Consider the following 23206-nt stretch of genomic DNA (forward strand, 5'->3'; position numbering starts at 1 on the left):
ATCTTCCCGTCGCTTTGGATTCACTTCTCCGCCCGTCCTACCTTTCCAAAAGTGGTTGATTTTCTGTTTCTAGAGTTGCTGTTCTTCTTCTCTTCGATCTCCCGTTGGATTTGTAGGTGTTTGCAATCTTTAGATAAGCTATCTAGCTGATCTCCCGCTACCTGAAGTAGTCTCAGCCTGCTACTTCTCCGCCATCTTGACTCCTCCTCCCCATAGTGAGCCTTTTAATCTATCTTCTTCCTGTCAGGAAAATCTCTTCTACTGTTCATTTAATTATTGCCTTTGTTTTGTCTCCTCCTTTTTCCCTTCTGGAATTTCTATTGTTCGTATAATAGGCTTCCTGGATCTATTCTCTTAGTCTCTTATCTTTTTTCTTGTGATTCTGTATTTGTTATAATTTTGCTTTGTGTTTAAGATTTTTTTTTTTTTTTTGCATCCAATTTTTCCAAAGCGCAAACTCAGGTTCCAAAAATGACCATTATTACCTCTTAAGTGTTAAGTTCTGAAATCATGTTTTGGGGTGGTAATGGCCTTTTTTTTTTTTTTTTTTTGGTGGTGGTGGGGAGAGAGGAAGGTAAATTTGAGTTTTTTAAAGTGCGTTCCTTATTTTTAATGTTCTAATGCAGGTTTCATCTATCTTCAACAACTACTCTATTTTGCCTTTCATGTTTTCTGGTTGTTCTGCCTGATCTTTTCTTGTTTAGCTTCTGGGATTTCTTAAATAGTTTGTTATATTTCTCTGTCAGATGATTGAGGCTCAGACCTGGGCTGAATCTCCCAAACAGTTGAACTTCTAGGGTGGTGGATAATAAAATGGTCTTGTGTTGCAAAGCAGCCAAACTCTTGGTGACTTGCTAAGGCATGTGGTGAACTCCTCTTAGGGCTCAGGGCTCCAGCCTCAGGGTAGATAGAGAAGCTCTCGCCCATTAATTAGCTCTTTTGGAGATTCTCGTAAATACTTTGGTAGAAATCTGAAGAAAGCCATGTCAGGGATATTCAGCCAGGTGTTACATTATTTATTGTTCAGTGGTTGCTCTAGGAATCACAACATCTGTACCTACCCTTTCAAGAAGACTTACAAACATAAAAGTCCTCTGCCTTTTTCTCCTTTATGTTATAGTTGCCATGTATATGCAACAAATTATTTTAGACAAGTAATAAGACATATCTAAGAATGTCTTTATTTCTCCTTATTTCTGAATGATTCTTCCACTAGCTATAGGAATCTGAGTTGACTGTTCTTTCTTCAGCACTTCAAGAATATTCCACTGTCATCTTTCTTCCATGATTTTTGATGAGAAATCTGTGATAATTCGAATAATCATTCCCTAATATATAATATATTGTTTTCTCTATCTGTTTTTAAGATATTTTCTTTATCTTTGTTTTTAGAAGTTTGATTATAATGTTTTTGGGTATGGTTCTCACTGAGTTTATCTTGCTTGAGATTCACCAAGCTTCTTAAATATATAAATTTAAACCTTTTACCATATTTGGGAACTTTTCTGCTTTACTTCTTCAAAATATTTTTTTTTCCTGTTCTCATTCCTTTCTTTTCTCCTTCCTGGACTCTAATGACATGAATCTTGTTATTCTTCCATCTCTGTTCTTTTGTTTTTAAATTTTTTGCTCTGTTTTTCAGATTGCATAACTTCTATTGATTTATCTTTTAAATTCATTGACTCCTTTTCTTGTCATCTCCATTCTGCTTTTGAGAGCATCCAATGAATTTTTTATTTCGGTTATTATATTGTTCAATTTTGAAGTAGTCATTTGGTTCTTATTTACAGAGTGTATTATTTTTTACTTGAGAACTTCTATCTTGTCATTTATTTTAAGAGCATTAACCTTCACCTCATGGAGGAGGATTATAAGGGCTGCTTTAAAAACATTGTCTGGTAAGTCCAACATCTGGGTCATCCTTGGACAAGCAAATGTTGATTTTTTTTTTTTCCCTTGAGAATTGACCACATTTTCCAGGTTCATTTTTTTTTTTTTGGCATGTTGAATATCCTAAACATTTAAATTATTATATTACAAGACTTTGGATCCTGTTAAAATCCTCTGGAGATTGTTGAGGCTGTTTGTTTGTTTATTTGTTTGTTTTAGCAAGGAAAACTCTAGGATGTGTGAGGGGATTAATATCATAGTTCAGTTCCTGAGGCTTTTGCTTTTCTCTGGGTTTGTTCTATGCTTGCACAACTCTGAGTTGAGTTCATATCCTGAGTTAGTCTTTTTGTCTATCTATCTTCTTTCTTGGGTCTGTCCCATAATTCTTCAGCCTTCAGGCTCTTTTTTTTTCCCCCTGGTTTCTTGGGCCAGAAAGACTAAGTTTCTCTTGGAATTTTAGCTTCCTTTACAGCTCTGGGACTAGGGTTCACATTCAGGTCAAACATGTGGGAGGAAAGAGAAAAAAAAAAAAAAGCCAAAAATATCATCACCTTGTAGATTGTTTCTCCAGATTCAACTCCCTTCCACATTCTGCCTGCTTATGTTTACTTTTCAAAATCCTTGGATAGTTGTTTTTTGTATTTTGCCCATAGTTTTCCACTGTAATCAGTGGGAGAGATAGATTTTAATGGTTTTATTCCAGTTTGGCTGAAAGTGGAACCACGTGATACTATATTAAATCAGTGGGATTTTGCTTAATGTTTACCAAGCTAACAAATGATGGAGATAGATTTGAAATTCACCTTTTTATTTTTTCTTCCCACTCTCTGGAAAAAAATATACTGGTAGGTTATGAAGTAACCAGATGAAAAGCAACAAGAATCACAAAAGGGATCATGAATCCATGGAGAATCAGAGTGAGAGAGACTTAGAAATTATTTATTTTCATACCTAAAATAAGTTCTGAACTCCTTACCCTAGTTTTCCAGGCCATACATGAATTGATTCTATTTTTTCAACCTCATCTTGCTATAATTCTCCTTTCTTGTAGGTGACAATCTTCAGACTGCAATAACAGTGGCCAGGAAGTCTGGAATGGTTTCTGAAAACCAAAAAGTCATTCTCATTGAAGCAAATGAAACCACTGGGTCCTCCTCAGCATCTATAACTTGGAAATTAGTAGAGGAGAAGAAACAGATTTCATATCGCAATCAGGTATACCTAAAAAACAGACCTTCTGCAATATTATGGCTCACAGTGTTGGCTGCTGAGCAGCTTTGATTGGCCAAGATGTACAGGTAACCTAGAGTCAACATATTTCTCCAAATGTCTAACACATATGCTATTTGAAGAGCTCCTATCACTTTCTCATACTGTCCTACTGAGCTTTAATGTACAGTGCTTTCCTGAGTGCTGGGAAGAATTCATTCTTTCAAGCATTGGCTCTTGTTGGCTCTATATAAGAAAGAATGTAGTAAGCAGGACTGCGAATCTAATTTCTCATCTTCCTCTTGCTTGCTAGCCATCCCCTCCGGTCCAAAGGAGATTTAGTCCCTGGGAGAGAAACTGCTGTGTGCATTGGAAAATCAGATTATATCTTCAGGGTGGGAAAAAAGTTTTATTCATTTATTCCCAATCTTGTCAGTATCTTATCTCCATTGTGTCCTTGTGGGACAATATTAATTCTATAAGAAAACAAATTGTAAGTTCTCACTTCAGGGAGAGATTTGTTAAGCTGTAATGCTTTGTATAGTACACTTGAAATGTGTGAAATGTGCTCTTCTCCGGGACTCACTATGGTCAAATCAGGATGAGAACAAGACATGAGTAAGTGTTATTCTCCTATTCACTAGAGGCTGTTTGTGCAAAGATTGATCTAGCAAAGAGAAAGTGCTTCTCTGAGGAATCAGGGCTGGAGTGTGACTCTTAAAGACACCAGACTGTCATCGTTTTCTTCTCTTTGATATATTTGTGGTTCTTTACCAATCTCTATCTAATGTCTAAAGTAACTGTGTCTTGCTTTGCAGGATAATTACATTAATATCAGGGAAGATGTCTCTGATAATGACAGAGAAGGAAGTTACCATTTTGCCTTAAGTGGAAAATCTTTTCAGGTTATAAGTCAACATTTTAGCAGCCTACTACCAAAGGTAATCTCCCAGTAAAGATGCTGATGATGTCACTTACAGAACATGTTCCTAAGTAATTTCAAGCCTCTATAGATAAGATATACCTATTGAATAGATAAAAAAAAAAGCAGATATTTTTGTTATCTCATTTCCTACTAGATTTAAAATCAGTGAATTTGATTAGACAATTTCTCATCACCTATAGGAATAAATTATTAAGGAATTCTCAAATCATAAATATTGCTTTTGGGTGGCTGTCTTTATATTGCCATGGTGAGGGGTCTCCTACTATAGTGGAAATCCAGCAATTATACAGGAAGGCAGGCCAAGAATAGAGGAATTCCATTAGGTTTTTGACAGAGAACCTCTATACAAAAGACAGTCAAACTTAACACTTTCCTGATGAAGAACAAACTCATAGTGAGGGCAAGTAAGTTTTATATATAACATGTAGACAAACTAGAAAAAGACTGTATCCAGTATAATACAAAGATAAATGGTTTTTATTCTTTTTTTTTTTAAATTCAATTGCTTATCCTCTTAGATACTATTTAGGAAAAAAAGAATAAAGACTTTGAGGCTGACTGAACATTAAGCTGAGTTACTGCCAAAAAGAGCAGGGAATGTAGAGATCTAACACAGAAGAATTTAGACTCTTTAGGATAAAGCTCAGGTGGATGGAGCTGGTATAGGTTTAATATCTCCAAACCATCAATGTTCCATAGCCCAGATTAGGCTTGGGATATTAGCTGAGTTTCACAATTGGTCAAGTCCAGATGGTATGGTTAAATCAAAGATCACAAATTGTCACTATTTCATCATTAAGCTGTTTTTCTGCTAGTTCTGAACAATTTTCTGAGAAGCAGTTACCTCTTTTCCTTTTCCTGGGATGTTAACCTCTGGATATCTCATAATTTCTGCTACTCTACTGACTCAAGATTCCATTAAGGTCCGGATTTTTCTTTTTCTTTACCACATTCTCAATGACAGCTCAGCTAAATTCCTGAAGATCATCATTTTAATCAATATTTTTATTACGTCTTTACTGATTTTTGATCTCCTGCTCACTTATTTGACGACTAAAGTCTCAATGTCTTAAAATCCAGAAATGGACTTCTTGGAAACAAACAATTTTTGCCATTCATGGATTTTATTACCCAGTGTTCTGAGTATTATCAATTACTTCATGTATGGCTAACTGTCACGCTGCAGTTTCTTTCGTGTTCCTTACAGATACTGATCAATGGGACCATCTTTGCAAGAATGTCTCCTGGGCAGAAATCCAATCTGGTGGAAGAATTTCAGAAACTGGAGTAGGTTCTTTGCCATTTCGGGTGGTATGAAGTGTCTGGAGGCATGGCAGTCAGGGAGAGTGTAAGAGGTACAGGAAGTCACCTACCTTGGCCAAGGCAGTGGTTCTTAACCTAACTGCATACGACAATCAACTCAAGAGTTTTGAAAACATAGCAATACCAAGACACCGTTGTCCAGAGATTCTGATTCAGTTGCTCATGTGAGGCTTAGACATTAGTGTTTTTTTTCAGATCTCCTCAAGTAAGTCAACTGTGGATCCAGAGTTGAGAATCACTGGACTAGGACATATAGGGCATGAAAATGTAGGGTGAGAAATGAACCTGGAAGTGTAGTTTAAGTTCAGCTCCTGCGGTACAATGAGAGTTTAGATTTTATAAGTTATCACAGTTCTGATATAAGGTGATTTATATGGCAAGAGATTCACATAACCTTAAAAATATGAAAACATTTATATGACAGAGAATCTTTTCTGTCCTAAATTAGAAAAATTATTCTCTTCCAACACAAGGGTCTCCATTACAGAATAGACAGTTCAAATAACGTGCCCATCATTTAGGACCTTTTATTTCTTGTTACTAGAACCCATGGAGTCCTGAAAGCTTTCTTTACTTCTGGTGCTGGACCATACAGATGTGACTTCTACTCCTACTCATTCCCACTTAATCCTCCTACTTGATTTAGTCACTAGGCAAGCTTCTTGATTCAGAAAGCCCTGTCTTCTCCACATGGTTGACAACACAGACAGTAAATGAGTTGCCTTCATATGACAGTGTGGAAGAGAAGTATTGCCAATTCGGTAAATGCTGTGAGAACACTCCTAACTTAAAAAGCAGACTATCTATAATTTTTGTCACCAGTGAAAGCCAGCAGTCTGTATGCAACCTCAAAAAACTATCCTGAGGCAGGGATGTGTTTTCTTTCTTCAAAGTCTGGGCCTGGCACTGCATTTTTTAGTTGAGTGACTGCTAAGATGGCAGATCTCCTCTCCTGTTACTATTAACAGCACCAACAAGTAATTTTTTTTGTTTTGTTTTAGAGATTATAAGGCACTCTTACATACAGCACCTCACTGAATACGTATAACACTTTGTAGGAGAGAAAAATGATAGGCAAAATAGCCTAGTGATCAGGTCCAAAGATCTCTGTCTGGTTTCAAATCTGTTGCCCTCTTCACTGTGCCATGGTATCACATCGTCATCTGTGAACGTCCCACTTTATAGCCAACAAAGTCGCTTCCTAAACAGCGATGTTCAGGGTCTCCCTGAAATGCTTGGAATCAGGAATGGTGCACTGGACTGCTGAGTCACACTTTACTTTTAGTCAAACTAGACTCTTAGGAAAACTCCCTTAAAATGAATAATCAGTTCAAATCCTCAGTAATGAAGTTCAACTTATCTTTTTAATTAGAGAAATTAATAGGTAAAATTGCTCTGATATCCCTTACATTTGACATGGTTCCCTTTTAGTTACTTTGTAGGTATGTGCGGTGATGGGGCCAATGACTGTGGGGTAAGTAGCTGCCAGTATACGGGGCCATAGCGACACTAGGACAGACAAAGACTTACACTTGATTGTGCTTGCCTGGAGTTCTCTAGAGATAGTATCCCTGGGATATACACTACCTCCATTGTTCTTGTTGGAGAAACTGATGTAGAAGGTTTGGGAGGGTTTTGACCAAAGCCACACAATGCCTCAGTGGTTAGCATAGACCAAGTGAGGTAGAATATGGCTCTGGACTCCCCACTTCTTTGGCCAAGTGTCCCAGTGCCATATTTTTCTTATATAGTAGGCAGAGCAAAATCTGGTCATCTCCTGGCTAGTGCTTGGGTCCACAAGCCACTTTGTGGCTAGCGCTTGGGTCCACAAGCCATTTTGTGGCTAGCTTGACAGACTTTTCTCATGTAGCCTCAGGAGAGATGTATGTGAGTGTATATGGAGAGTAAGCTGACTCTTTGCTTTCAGGCTTTGAAAATGGCTCACGTGGGCATCTCTTTATCAGAGCAAGAGGCATCTGTGGCCTCCCCTTTCACTTCGAAAACTCCAAACATTGAGTGCGTACCTCACCTTATCAAGTAAGTAGATGCTTTCTACTAGCATTGTTTTAATCTCTCTTGACTTTTAGGTACAGATTCCATTGTTCTGTCAGGGAAAGAGCAGGGAAACTTTGTGTCCCTGGATGGGGAGGGTGCTTTGCAGGACAATGCAATCAGCCATTCTAATCCCAACTGATTTTACCAGGAGTTAAAAATAACCGTGGGAGAGCAGTGGAATTTCTAATAAAAATCACTCAATAGGTTACTTTTAGAAAATTGTAATCTGGACTTTGTTACTGCTTTGTAAGTGTTGCTCATATTCTTATTATTGTTATTTTTACATGGATCTCCTTAGATGCTTTATGATGGGGGATGGACAGAAACTTTTCCCTTCCCACCTGCCCTCTTTTCTGCTTGACTCTATGCTTTTTGGAATATTCTTTCCATCCCCAGTTTTCAAAATATTTATTCATCTTTGCTGCTTCTACTAAACTTTCCCTTGGTATTTTATCTCTGTCTCCCAGAATATGTATTTCTACTTTATTTTATTTGAATCATAGAGATGGTTAGCATTGTGGCTGCTTTGGGCTGTTATAACTAACATGTATTTACAGTTTGTGAAGTGCTCTAATACCTACTATCTTATACTTCAAAATACCCTGGAGATGTAAGAATGGTCACTATTCTCTTTTGCAAATATGGAAATTGAGGTTCAATTGGTACGCCCAAGCTCAAACAGCCACATAGGATTAAAAATTCTATTAAAATTGATTTTATTTAAATATGTTTTATCTACAAACATCGTACTATTCCCTCCACATTAAAATAATAATGATTTGGCTAGTTCTTCCCAATTTTTAAAAAACTTATGCATGTATTCGACAAATATTTAGAGAGTAGGCACTTAGTGCCAGGGACTGGTGGAGACACTGAAGACCCAGAAGAAAGTAAATCACAGGGGCGCCTGGGTGGCTCAGTGGGTCAAAGCCTCTGCCTTCAGCTCGGGTCATGATCCCAGGGTCCTGGGATAGAGCCCTACATCGGGCTCTCTGCTCAGCAGGGAGCCTGCTTCCCGCCCCCCCCCTCCGCCTCTCTGCCTGCTTGTGATCTCTGCCTGTCAAATAAGTAAATAAAATCTTTAAAAAAAAAATGTAAGTCACACATCCCTTGATCTCATAAAGCTTTCTTCTGGTGAAGAAGTCAGGCAATAAACACATATATGGATAAATCAAGGGTAATGGGAAAAGTTCGAAGGGGACTGGGGAGGTAGAACTGGCTGCTATAGGTGGGTGGTATGTGAAAGCCTTTCTAAGGAGGTGAGAGATGAGGAGAAACTATGTTCTGGTGAAGCAAATGATAGCAGCAGAGCCCCCAAACAGGAAAAAGCCTGTTTTAAAATCAGGTTTTGGAATCCCAGGAAAACATTTTGAACAGAAGGAAATTTAAACTCTATTTTCTTTCCAATGAAAGATACAAAAGTGACATTTCATAAGTAATCTATTTTATGCTTTCACTATATACTATTTACTCAGATTCAATCAACATGAACAGAAATAAGCATGCTCATTGTTTCTAGTCTATTTACATTCCATATTTGACTAATTTCAGTACTGTTCTAGTCCAGTTTCAGAAAAAGTTGGGATTGCCAAATGAGATTCGAATGAAGTGAAACACCTGCAGGAAAATAGCCCCCAAGCCTGCAATCTTATTGAAATTCCTTAGTTCACAGATGAAGAAACTGTGACAGAAGGAGACTGACTGTCCAAATGACATCAGTGTGTAGGTGTGGGATCTGGGACCAGTTCCTCTGACTCTGGGCTGACATAGTCCCCACAAAAAAAAGACAAGACTAACACTCGACCTGGACTCCATAGCTGGACCAACCTGTGGACCTTGGCCTGGAATGGGTGTTTCCTAAAAATCTAGTCCTATTCTGACAGCCAGCTCCCATGGGCTCAAGGCTGTCCAGTCCGTCAGACAAACAGTTGAATAATCAGGCTTTCGAGTTTTTTCTCCTGAGCTCAGCTGAACAGCACATTGTAACTGACCTCAATTCTTTCTATTCCTTTCATTTCCTCACTTTTTCATTTCTTTTCTCACACAGGGAAGGACGTGCAGCTCTGGTTACCTCATTTTGCATGTTTAAGTACATGGCTCTGTACAGCATGATTCAGTATGTTGGTGTTCTGCTGCTCTACTGGGTATGACTGGGGACCTTAGTTCTTGGTTAGTGAGGACCAAAACAATTTGTGGTGTACCACCCGTCCCAGTTTGCAATGCTTTTTAAGGAAGAGTGCATGTGGGGAATTGCAAGCACCAGTAGCCCCTCTAAAACCACCTTTATTTTGAAAGTAAATCAGAAATAGGTGAATGTACTTGGGAAAAGTTGATGGTGTCAATTCTCTGACTCTCTTGACATTTTTAATGCAGTGGTTGCTGAAGATCAGAACACAGCACTTTCTCTCTCGCTGTTGCTTCTGCCTGCTTGGACCAGGTCTCTATCTTCCCAGTTGCAGTGTGACTCTACTCTAGGGTACCATTCATTAGAGAGATGATTCTCTGATTGGGGTAGCTGCTAAATATTTCATAGCTGGCTCTCCCTGGAAAAACAAGTCCTGGTTATTAATGTTTGCCAACTTTCATGGTGTAAATACTACCATGGCTGGTTTCAAGCTGTCTACCTGCTGTCACTGAGCATGGAGTTGGGAGAGATATACAGAGATATACAGGAGCGTGCCATTATGTGTAATGCACCACAGAGATATAAGAGTTGTAAATTTCTTGAAAGGCATAGATAACAGCACAATGTAGGAAAATGATTAGGAAGTGGTGGGTTTGGGAGTATTTATTAGCTTTGTTTTTAGCATAATGTATTTAATGGTAGATTTGTATGACTTAAATTTTTATAATGGCTGTGCTTAACAACTAGTTCAAAAAGATCCCCGAAAACTTAGCAATTAATTCTCATGAACCTGTACAAACAGCTTATTGTTGATTCCTTAAATTCATCTCTATGTCCTGCCCTCTCGCCTCTGGATTGAAGGATTTAGTTCTGGTATTTTCAGATTACCTATGTCTCTTCCCACTCATTAATGAATGAGCTGGAGAAGGAGAAGCTATGTATGTAAATTTGGCACTATTTTGGAATCCCAATAACTCATGCTATAGAATTAAACACAGATCACCATTACTCCTTTCCATTAAAGGTGGGGGGGGCACGGAAGCAAGTTACTTAAAATCAGTAAGATCTTCACACTTTTTTTTCTCAAGAATATCTAGCTGCTTTATCAGAACTTTCTAACAATGCCCCAAAATGCAAATAGTGGGTTCAGGTATTATTCTTTTACCATCGGTAAAATTTTGGTAAGATCACCACATACTTAACACTTGTTACTCCTGGGAACTCACTGTTTCATTGTGCCAGACAAAACCCTGACTTCTCTGCTAGAAGGTAGAAAAAAGATCAGAGATGAATTTAGTGGAGTGAGATGTCCCCCTCAATAAGGGGTTGCGGATGCACAAATGACCCAGGCCAGAGAGCACACGACGGTGTCCTCCTGGCCAGAGAGGGTTTCACAGCCTTGCCTTTGGTACTCTCACTAACACAGACAGGACCCTGGCCGCACCCTCTCCTTGTAAAATCCTATGTTGCAGTGACAAAATCAGTTCATGTCAGACTTCATCTAAAAGGTCATAATTTTTTTTAAGTCATTTTCCTTTTTATTTTCAGGAGACAAACAGTCTTTCAAATTACCAGTTTCTGTTCCAGGATCTGGCCATCACAACTCTTATTGGCATAACAAGTAAGATATTTTTAAAAACTCCCTTTGCTCCCTTCAATGTACTTCCTTCTGCACCAGGAAATAAGAGCTCTACTTCTGAGTGTTGGGCAAAAAGAAAAGTGTTAGCAAAAGGAAATCTAGCTAGTTCTTTTGTTGTTTTCTACAAAATACAGAGCTTCCATAATGGTCACTAAACTTTTTTTTTTTTGGTCACTAAACATTTAAGATGAAAAATGCTCTTTGAAAATCAGGAATGCTGGGACGCCTGGTTGGCTCAGTTGTTTGGACGACTGCCTTCGGTTCAGGTCATGATCCCGGGGTTCCGGGATCGAGTCCCACATCGGGCTCCCAGATCCATGGAGAGTCTGCTTCTCCCTCTGACCTTCTCCTCGCTCATGCTCTCTCTCACTGTCTCTCTCTCAAATAAATAAATAAAATCTTAAAAAAAAAAAAGAAAAGAAAATCAGGAATGCTGACCACAGTATGCTTTCTGGTGTAATTAGTTACAGTTAAAATGTGCCCAGCTTATAGAAGCTGAATGACTTTTATGTTTTCCATCTTTAAAATCCTAGCTTTTCAGGGTTTTGAATGGACATTAAAGGTAGACTTTTGATTAGGCCACTCCCACTCCCACCTCTTAAGTGTCTCCTCAGTTTTCCTGCCGTAGGATTTTTCCCCAACCCATCCACTCCCCATCATCTTTACTATATTCTCTGCTTTCCTCTCTGTTAGATACGAATGCCAACAATTCCACCTTTAATCTTACTTCCTCCTACCTTCTCAAGGATTTTGTTTTTGTAATAATCTCTTTTTCCACCATCCTCAACTTTTCACTGGTCTGCTGGATCATTCTTATCAGCATATAAATATATTTTCTTATCCTCTACAAGATCTGATATTCAACAAAATTACTGACTGAGTGCTGAGCTTGTACTACTTACTGAAATGGGCACTTAGAATACATCAGTAAAAGAACAAAAACAAATAAAACTTCCTTTCCTTACATTCTAGCAAAATAGCACCACTATCCGCCTAGTTGTTCAAAAACCTGGAGCCATCCTTAGTTTCTCTTTTTATTACTCTTCACATCCCATACCTATGAAATTCTGGGTGGCTCTACCTGCAGAAGCTATCCTGCATCTCTCCTCTCCATCCACAGCTCTGTAACCCCTGTCACAGAGCAATGTCGCCTCCCTTGTGGATTCCTGTAACAATCTCCCAACTGATCTTGCTTCCTCTCACCCCCATTTACCTTTCCAAGGGTAGTAGAATGTTATTTTTAAGAAATAAATTTTACTAGGGTACCTGGGTGGCTCAGTCATGAAGCGTCTGCCTTCAGCTCAGGTCATGATTCTGGGATCCTGGGATGCAGCCTCACATTGGGCTCCCTGCTCAGCGGGAAGCCAGCTTCTCCCTCTCCCACTCCCCCTGCTTGTGTTCCTGCTCTCCCTGTCTCTCTCTGTGTCAAATAAATAAATAAAATCTTTAAAAAAATAAATTTTATTGTCATCCACTTGCTTAAAATGCTTTGGTCCCTGCCTGCTTCTCTGCCATCACCTCCAACCACGTTGCTACTCACTTGTTCCAGGCACCCTGGTTTTTCAGTCTCTTGAGCACTGCCAAACTTGTGGGCACCACAGTACCTTTGTTTTGCTATTTCCTTTGTGTAAGATACTCTTCCCGTCAATCTTCATATGGCTTTGACTTTTTCTCATTATTCAGATCTCAGTGAGGATCTCAATTTCTCCATAGTCTTATCCACACTTGTTATTTCACTTAAATTATTTTCATATCCTAGTCAGTATGGAATGGTATCTTATTGTGGTTTTAAATTTATTTCCCTAATAACTAATCATGTTGAATATATTTTCATGTACTTATTGGTCATTTGTATGTCTTTTTTGGAGAAATGTTTAAGTGTTTTGCTGATTTCTTAACTGGATTTTTGTCTTTGGTTATTGAGCTCTAGAGTTCTTCAGATGTTGTGGATGTTAAAACCTTCTCACATACATTATTGCAGACATTTTCTCCCATTCTATATTGCTTTTTCCTTTTCTTGATAATGTCCTTCGATGTACAAAACTTTCTAATTATGACTAAGTCCAATGTATCTATTTATTTCTTTTATAGCTCATGCTTCAGGTGTCATATCTAAGAATCCATTGTCAAATCTAAGGTCACGTAGATTTACCCTATGTTTTCTAAAAAGAATTTTATTTTATTTTTGGCTCTTATACTGAAGTCATTGATTCTTTTTGTGTTTTTGTATTAATTTCTCTATATGGTGTGAAGTTGGGGTCCAATTTCATTTATTTGGCATGTGGAAATCTAGTTGTCTCAGCCCCATTTGTTAAAAAGACTGTTCTTTCCCCAATGGATAGTCTTAACACTCATATTGAAGAATCAATTGGACATGGATGTATGGGTTTATTTCGGGACCCTCAATTCTATTACACTAGTCTGTATGCCATTACCTTACACTATTACCACAGTGTTCTGATTACTTTTTTTATAGTAAGTTTGAAATAAGGAAGTGTTGAGTCCTCCAACATTGTTCTTTTTCAAGATTGTTTTGACTATTCAGGGTCTCCTTTAATTCAACATGGATTTGAAGATCAAATTTATTATTCTGAAAATAAAACCATTTGAATTTTGATAGAGATTGTGTTGAATCTATAGATCACCTTAGATAATATTGAAATCTCCACAATATTAAATTTTTCAATCTATGAACATCTGATGTATTTCTTTTTACTTATGTTTTGCTTAATTTCTTTTAGCAAAGTTTGTGATTTTTAGTGTTCAACTCTTTCTCCTCTTTGGCTAAACTTATTCCTAGATATTTTATTGTTTTGGATGCTTTTGAAAATGGAATTGTTCTATTAATTTCTTTTTAAAATTGTTTATTGCCATTATATAGAAACACAACTGATTTTTATGTTTTGATCTTATATCTTGCAATGTAGCTGAATTTGTTTATCAACTCTAGTAGCTTTCTTTCTTTCTTTCTTCCTTTCTTTCTTTCTTTCTTTCTTTCTTTCTTTCTTTTTAAAGAGCCGAAATAGAAGTTTAATTTTTTTAAGTAAGCTCCATGCTCAATGTGGGGTTCAAACTCACAATCCTGAGATCAAGACTGCATGCTCTCTCCACTGAGCAACAAAGTGCCCCTCTAGTTACTTTGTTGTGTATTCTTTGGGATTCCCAATATACAGGATTATGTCACTTGTGAATAGAGATTGTTTTACTTCTTCCTTCTAATTTGGATGACTTTATTTCTTTTCCTTTTCTAATTGCTCTGGATAGAACTTTCAGTATAATGTTGAATAGCAGTGGTGAAATGGGCATTCTTGTCTTGTTCCTATCTTAGGGGGAACCTCTCAATCTTTCACCCTTGTATATAATGTTAACCCTGACATAACTTTTAATCATAGGGTTGCATGTAGCATACTAAATTTATAATAATTTACTTTGAATTGATACCTTAACTTTAAGAGCACGCAGAACTCTGCTACCTCACAACTCTGTTTCCTCCTTTTATATTGTTGTTGACACAAATTACATCTTTATCCATTGTGTGCCCAACAACATAGATCTATAATTAATTTTTTTGTGTTATCTTTTAAACCATATAGGAATAAAAACTGGAATTCAAAACCAAAAATACAATAATACAGTCTTCTATATTTGTTCAACTGGTTACTTCTACTGGACAAAATAAGGTGTCAGTAAAGAGGTAGAAATTATAAAAAATAATTCTTTAAAAAGAATCCCTTTTGGCTTGTTTTCATATTTTTTATCTCTTTATTGACATTTTCATTTTGTTTGTACGTTGCTTCCTGATTTCTTTGAGCATATTTGAAACAGTTGTTTTAACGTCTGTCCAATATGTCCAATGCCCAGGCTTCCTCAGAGATAAATTCTGTCAATTTATTTTGTTCCATTGAATATTATAGTGTCATAACTCTGGAAATCAGATTTACCCCCTTCCCTAGGGCTTGATGGTTTTTGTTTTGCTGTTTTTTGAAGACTGTTAGAGTACATTAGTTTAATGATTTCCCTAAACTATTTTTGCAAAGACTGTATCAGTTGTTATGTGTGGTCAATGAAATCTCTGTTCCTTTGGCTTTTGTTCAGCTAGTGTTTTGATTGAGATTTTTCTCAACCTCCATCAGTTTAAAACAATGAACAAAGAAGATTGTCTTTGTTGTACAAAAGTTTCTAATTATGATTTTGCAGATTTGTTCTGTGCTGGGGCACTTCAACACTTAGCCAGGTTTGTGCTGAGTGCAGAGATCATCCAGAGTTAAAACTAAGGGGCTGTTCTGGTCTTTTCTGACATATATCTTACCTTAGGTGTGTGCATGGCTTTCTCTGGTCCCCAATATACACAGGTGCTTTTGAAAGCCATATTTTCCCAAAGAAAATTTCTTTAGGTTTTCTTTATTTTGGCTGTTATTTTATGTCTCAGCTGTTATCTTTTGCCCCAGGTGATTGTGGGTAGTTGGTTAGGCTTACAATGTTTTTAAGCAGTGTATGCTGCTGTCCTGAGTTAAGTTTCATATTAGGTGAGAGAGATGAGCACCTTGTGCTAGTCCTTCAGGTAACTCCCAGACAGGTTAGAACAGACCTACACAATAATTAGTGTTGAAGTCTGCTCTTTTCCTCCTGTGGCCAGACATGAGAGTCCTCCCCATATTGGGAGTGTGAACAATCAACTTTGAGATTGCCACTGAGATGAAGAGGAGTATGGCAAGGGCAAGTAAAAATGACACAAAGCCTACCTACCACTTTTAAATTGCCTTTTTTTTCTTGATTTAGCATTTGTTTGATTGCTATAAACCTTTGTTTTTCAGAGTTCCAATGAAGTTAGTTTTAACAGTTTCTGCTTGTTTTTCGATGTTTCTGTGGAAGGATGGGAACTTGGAACTTCCTTCTCTGCCATTTTTCTGATGTCACTCCTCATTTTGTCATTGAATATTTTAAAGCATTACTTTTTAGTGACTGTATGTTCTTTCATTATATAGATGTACCATACTTTACTGTAAATGATACAGTAATGAACATCTTTCTATACCTCTGATTTTTTTTAGCTTAGGGTAAATTTCCAGGAATGACCATGTCAAATGTTATGGACAATTTTCACTTTTTTCATATTTATTATTAAATTGCCCTACAGAAGGTTTGTGTCAACATAGATTCCCATAAACAGTGTACGAAAGTATGCATTTCATCATGCCTTCACTTATAATTTTATGGCCTTTGCTCATTTAATAGGCAAAAATAAAAGTGGCTCATGATTGTTCTGTCTGCTCTCTTAAGAATTTCTCATATGACTTGAGCTGGGGCCCATTCTTGTTTCGTTCCCTCAAAAAAAATGATGTATTTCAGTTTGTCAGTGTGCTTGGATATGTGGGCCCAAGAAGTTACACTGTTCTTCTGATGAAGAATAAAACATTTCCCTGCTCTCATAAATATAAAACTTGAATTTATTTTGTAGTGAATTTGAATGGTGCCTACCCCAAGCTGGTGCCTTTCAGGCCTGCAGGAAGGCTGATCTCCCCACCTCTGCTGCTCTCTGTGATTTTCAACATTCTTCTCAGCCTGGCTATGCACATTGTGGGCTTCATTCTGGTTCAGAGGCAGCCTTGGTATTCCATGGAGATGCACAGGTACTATCAAAACCTCAATTCCAACATTTCACATTCTAATTTCTAATGATAGGAAGCCAATGGTTCTTCATTCTTCTAGAATTGTTGGCTTCTTTAAGTCCCTTGGGAAAATTTCCAGTGATCTTCTCTTCTCAGTAGCACAGTTTGAGGATGTTATTCTATGGCATGAATCTTTTCCTGTCTTGTGTCTTAACGACCTATGACCATCTTTTACATCTAGGGTGACCATGCATTGTAATTTGCCCAGTCAGCCCCTCTTTAAGCCTGATATAACAATGAAACTAATTGTAATTAATTACTGAAGTGTAATTGGCATACCACATTATATTAGTTTCAGGTGTACGAGCTATCGGTTTGGCAATTCTATACATCATTCAGTGCTTAACGACGATAAGCACCATCTATCACCATACGTTATTATGATACTACTGATTATATTCTCTATGCTGTACTTTGCATCCCTGTGACTTATTCAGCTGTATCTGGAAATCTGTACATCTTTATCCCCTTTATCTATTTTCCCCACCCACCCCCATTCATGTCTCCTCTGGCAAGTACCAGTTTTTCTGATGATATTTGTCTTTTTCTTTCACATTAAAATCTGTTCTTATTATATGACAAATTATATAGTCACCTTATTTATAAATGTCTAGAGATCTTAAGCCATGAGAGGGAAGAATCATGACTTACTCATGTCTTTCCCACATATCCAAAATACACATGATGGGTGTCCAATTTATTGAACATATATATAATTTGCTTATCTATCTATTCTCTATCTATCCATCATCTTCCATCATCTGTTTATCTATCATCTATCTATTTATCATCTAGCTATCTTTTATCTATTCATCTATCCAAAATATAGATCTATCTGTGCTGGTTTCCTTCTCCTTACTTTTCAGTATATTCTTTCCCAAAGTATAAGCAATTACATTGAGGGCATGGAGTCCTATAGATACAAATGATCTAAATGTTCCATAAAGACCTGTCATCTTACTTCATTACATTTTTTTTTGCTTCCTTTTTAGTGTCTGCACACTACAAAATGAAAACATCTCAAAGTTAATTATTTCTCCAACTGCTCCAGAAAAAATTGGAAATAATGGTGCCTTCACAAGCTTTGAGAACACTACCATATGGTTCTTAGGAACAATCAACTGTATCATTGTGGCTCTTATTTTCTCTAAAGGAAAACCGTTTAGGCAGCCCATCTATACAAACTGTGAGTAGCATTGTAGTAGATCAGAGGTGAGAGGTCACCAGAGGGAACAGATATTCCTAGGTCACTCAGGGAGCAGCTGCAGAGTTGATGATTATCTTGGGTTTGCTGACTTCTACTCTAAGGTTTGCTAAAACACATCATGCAACCTCATCCTTTGCTCCTTCCTTCAAAGCTGCATTAAATTCTAGGGTTTATTTCTCTACCCTTTCCTTCACCAGAGGTTTGTATCTAGGTGTCTTTTTATGACACCACTCCAAATTGGGATGGCCATTTATTTCCTTACTTGTCAGTTTTTGTCACAATTCTTCTGGGAGGAAGTGGAGAGAAGCATCTCAGTGTTCAGACGGAACATGTCTCCTGCCATGAAGACAATGATTAAAATGGTTGGCAGCCTGGGAGTGGGTCCTTCCTGAAGGAACCTGGCCTTAGTGATTTTGGAGGCTCTTAGACAAAGTACCTACAACCCCTTACATTCTGTGCTGGGGTGGGGAGTGTGTTAGGACATGATTAGCTCTTGGGACATTTATTTGTATGTCACCACTACCTCTCTAATTGGGAAGATTTAGAAGCACAAGTTGAACAATCAATATCCTCATAAAGATGTGTTTGTTCAGAGAAAGTTATTTTGCCCTTCTTCTTAGGATGAGAAAGCAGTCAAATGCTGACCTGTACATGACTGCCATTTAAACATTTGATTATTTATAGCCCTCCTTTTTTTCCAGAAAAGGATTTGAGGCAGGTGTGTTTTTTTTTTTTTAAGATTTTTTATTTATTATTTGACAGACAGAGATCACAAATAGGCAGAGAGGCAGGCAGAGAGAGAGGAGGAAGCAAGCTCCCTGCTGAGCAGAGAGTCCGATGCGGGGCTTGATCCCAGGATCCTGGGATCATGACCTGAGCTGAGGGCAGAGGCTTTAACCCACTGAGACACCCAGGCACCCCTGAGGCAGGTGTTTTGTATTAAAAAGACTCAGGTACTTAAATGTCTTCAAGACATTTTTTGAATATATATTATATCAATGTTCCTCTCTCTATATTTCCTACTTTTATTAATTGAAACTTACAACATGCATGTGAAAATTTCCACTTGCCTCAAGGACATGCATAGAAATTGTGGAGGTGAGACCCATTGCATAGAAATGAGTACTTTCCATTTATTACACTGTGTTTGGGTGTAGAAATCAAGTAAATTTAATCAGTGTTAATCTAGAATATGTCTATCGATAGATGTGACATTCTATGTTCTGATTTCTCTAAATGATAGCTTGTGTTCTTATTTCCTCAGATATATTTGTCCTTGTGCTGGTCCTACAGCTGAGTGTGTGTCTGTTCATTCTATTTGCTGATATTCCAGAATTATATAGGCGTTTGGATGTAAGTCTTATCTCTGGGATATGATGATGGTTTATAGTTATGTAACACCCTGACTTCAAGAAGCAGGTCACAATTGCAATTGACACAGATTCTTGACACTGATTATTCTTTTCAAATAGTAGAGTTAAAAAGAATACTGAATTTATTCATATTTTGTATTTAAGCTGGCCAGGAAATAAGATTCTATCTAGTCTTGATTTCCATGTATTTCAGAAGCATTGAACATTTTTCTTTTAAAAGATCCTTGTAAGAATGGAAAAATCTATTTATATATATATATTCTCTTTCAAGTGTGAGACATTTTTTTTCTAAATGCTTCTGTTTTTAAGCTGTTGAAAACAGTTTGCCTATTACACTTTTTCTGTTAATTCTCAAATCTGTGTTTACATCTTTTTTAAAAAAAACTCATTAAAAACATGTTTGTCTATATATTCATATTTAATGTCTGCAAAACTTGTTTGAAAAGAGCTATACCTTGCCTCATGAATTGTCTAATAATGTGTAGTTTTGAGACAAATTTAAAACTCTTTAAGAGACAAATTTTACATATTTGAGCAAGGGAAAATATATATATTTCTATTATTTTAATCTATACTCTCAAATTAGAAGTTCATTATTGCCAAATGTCCTTTAGACCAATAAGTAGAATAGAGAAGAGATGGTAAAAGGAAATGAGTTTTCTCACTTAGTGCTATGTGAGCCTACCTGGCCTCCTCTCCATCTCAAAGACACGTTTCAAGAAGGTCAAAATCCTATCTTATTCATTCTCATATTACTGGTGCCTAACATAGCCCATGGCACATAATGGCAATAAATGACTGACTGGCTGTTGTAGATTAGGTTCCTACATGGAGATGAGCACTAGGAGCTCACAGTTCATTGCAAACCAGCAAAACCTTCACAAACCCTTCTTGACATGTGACACACAAACTAATGTCTACGTTTATTTTTCATTTTGATAATTGTGTCACTGTGGCTAACACTGTAATTGCCACTGTTATTAAACATCTCCATGAATTAGAGTAAGAACCATGGAGATAGTCTTTGTGCACTAGTCTTCTAAGGAAGTTAAAAGTTCTTAATCCTGCAGAAGTTAGGGTCAAGACATGTTAGGTTTATTCGCACTCTTTAAAAGCAAAAACTCTTATGGAAAGGCTGATGTCTTTGAGGGGAACCTGTGTGAGGTCATTGCTAACATGACTGCAAAGGAGTTTCCAGAGAATTATTGCTCACCTTAAAAATAACTATTTTTCTTCTTATTACACAAAATTGCAAGTGCATTTTGGTAAGTGACTATGCAGGCAAAGAAAATTATAACATTATTCACTATATCCTTCCATCTTTGAAACTTCATATATTATAAATGTGCATTGACTGATTTATGAAGTTTATTTTAAATGGAGTCATGCTGTTTTATAACCTAGTTATTGTTCATTTTTTCAGAAAGTGCATGATTTTTCAAAAATAGAGAATACATTCACACAGTTTAAAATTCAAGAATTAGAAACTCTACATCCTCCCATCCTTTTTCCCCAGCTGCCAGGTCCCCTCTCTCAAGGCAACTGATGACACCCCTTTATTTTATATACTTTCAGGCATCTTTTATACATATGCATGCATACATATATATCATTTTTACACGAATAGTAGCAGACTATTACATTTGTCCAGGTCTTCTGAACTGGAGATGGCAAGGTGAGATGAGATACGTAAGCAAGTTTTGGAGGAGCTGCCCATATTGGAAAGAACATTAGCAAGCCAGAAAAGGAGGGGGAGAGTCCCCCACTCTGATGTGGGTCTGACCTCCATGAAGGAGGGCCAGATGTGTAGGGGTTCAGACTACAGTGCAGTTCTTTTTTTTTTTTTTAATTCTTTTATTTTTGAAGATTTCATTTATTCATTTGAGAGAGAATGAATTGAAGAGAGAGATGGGGGTGAGCATAAGCCCATGGGATGGGGAGAGGGGCAGAGGGAGAAGGAGAAGCAGACTCCCCTCTGAACGGGGAGCCCGATGCAGGGCTCAGTCCCAGGACTCTGGGATCATTACCTGAGCCGAAGGCAGACACTTAACTGATTGAGCCACCTAGGCACTGAGTGGTGCAATTCTAAGAAAGCCCGACTACAGTTGCTTATCAGAGGTGTCTAGTGTCTCACAAGAATGAGTGCAGTGAGAAGGCCTGCCATCCTCAGTTATTAGCTATGAGCAACCCATGGGAAGCGTGGCCTCAGGGGGAGCATGGTGGGAGATTCTGAGCGGCACTGCAGCGCCTGCCACTTATTCTTCCAGTAGGACACTTCCATGGAGCATGTTCACAGCTGCCCCAAACACATACTAATTCTTCACCTTGTTCTTTCATGAGACAGTGTATTCTGATAATTGCTTCATATCAGTACATGAAGCTTCCTCATTCATTTTTTATGCTAATATATTATTTCAATATACGTACATGAACCATAATTTATCTGTAGTCCCATATTGATTGACATTTAAGTTGCTTCCAGTGTTTAAAGCTGCAATGAAATAACCTTATACATATATCATTTCCGGCACATACAAATATGTCTCTAGGATAAATTCCTAGAAATGGTTTTGAACTTTTAATTTTAATAGCATTGCCTACCACAGAGCTGTACCACTTTTTAATCCCTTGTTGTGGAAGGCAGTGTATGAGGCAGTTGCCCTGCCCAGAGGTGTGCACTTGGCTTCATTTCGTTCATCCATCCATCCATCCCTTCATTTATCTACCCATCCATCCATTCAGTATACATATCTATTATATATATCACGTGCCTGGGGAGGGATTGAGAAAGATTCAGAGAAACTGGGGGAAAAGGTATGAAGGGTCAGCTTCATTTCAGACCTGTTTGCTGCATCTGTGAGTACCCTCGTCATGGCACCTTCCATGCAGCTGTACACACAGTTCTGAGGGTGCAACCTTGAATTGAGTCTCAAAAGCAGGGCTCAGCTGAGGGGAGATGTGGGATCAGAGAGAAGAGGGCAACCCTGCCCATTGTGGAGGTTTGACATGTGTATCCTCAGAGCCTCCTGGGAATAGGGCCACATTCCTGTATTCCTTTGCAAAAGCAAACAATGGAAGCAAACAAAAACACTCTTATTAAATTTATCAAATTTTGATAAAATTTATTTTAGGAAATTTAGAAATTACAGGGGAACCAAAAAATAAAAAGAAGAAGAAAGAAAAACAAAAGAAAATAAAGCAACAATCACAGTTTACAAATCATTGGAATCATTGGGTATAAGCCTTCCACATTGTTTGATACATGCATAAAAACATGTCTTATTATATGTATTATATGTATGTGTGTATTATATATATGTAACATACACACAATGCATGTCTATTACATACATGATCTATAACCTATGAAAATGTACACCATGAACATGTGAACATTTTTCTAGTGTTTATTTTTCTTCAAACTAACAGTGACTCTCCATCTCCCACCAGCTGCTCTGCACTCCTGTTCTGTGGAGGGTCTACATCATCATTATGCTCAGTTCCAATTTCATTGTGTCCCTTGTTGTGGAGGTAAGTGCCCCGGGGGTGCTGATCATTTGGGGCAGAGATGGACAGGGCATTCTTTGGGAGTCTGAAAAAAGCAACGGTCTTATTTGATAAGACTCAGTAGTGCCAGGGGCTCCATTCCTCAGCCACATGAACAATGGTGCTTTCTCCTGGTGAATTCCAAATGGTGTTAGTTCTCCCATCTACAGAGCGCACCAGGAGAGAATGGAATTATGGTGTCCAAAGTCCTGTTCATTTATAAA

At 37.6% G+C, this 23206-nt stretch overlaps 1 protein-coding gene across 1 annotated transcript in view; it reads left to right on the plus strand.

Moving 5' to 3' along the window:
* LOC111155121 (ATPase 13A4) overlaps positions 1–23206 on the plus strand; it is a 129029-nt gene that overhangs the window by 99551 nt on the left and 6272 nt on the right. The window contains exons 19-29 of the mRNA XM_022515186.1: positions 2942–3105; positions 3918–4040; positions 5253–5332; positions 6800–6842; positions 7296–7405; positions 9471–9567; positions 11097–11169; positions 16646–16817; positions 17849–18042; positions 19328–19416; positions 22887–22967. Of these exons, the coding sequence (XP_022370894.1) occupies positions 2942–3105; positions 3918–4040; positions 5253–5332; positions 6800–6842; positions 7296–7405; positions 9471–9567; positions 11097–11169; positions 16646–16817; positions 17849–18042; positions 19328–19416; positions 22887–22967 (1226 nt within the window). The remainder of the gene's footprint in view (positions 1–2941; positions 3106–3917; positions 4041–5252; positions 5333–6799; positions 6843–7295; positions 7406–9470; positions 9568–11096; positions 11170–16645; positions 16818–17848; positions 18043–19327; positions 19417–22886; positions 22968–23206) is intronic.

This window comes from Enhydra lutris, unplaced genomic scaffold (genome assembly GCF_002288905.1).
Source record: "Enhydra lutris kenyoni isolate GAN:26980312 unplaced genomic scaffold, ASM228890v2 scaffoldscaffold39, whole genome shotgun sequence".
Classification (NCBI taxonomy): Eukaryota; Metazoa; Chordata; class Mammalia; order Carnivora; family Mustelidae; genus Enhydra; species Enhydra lutris.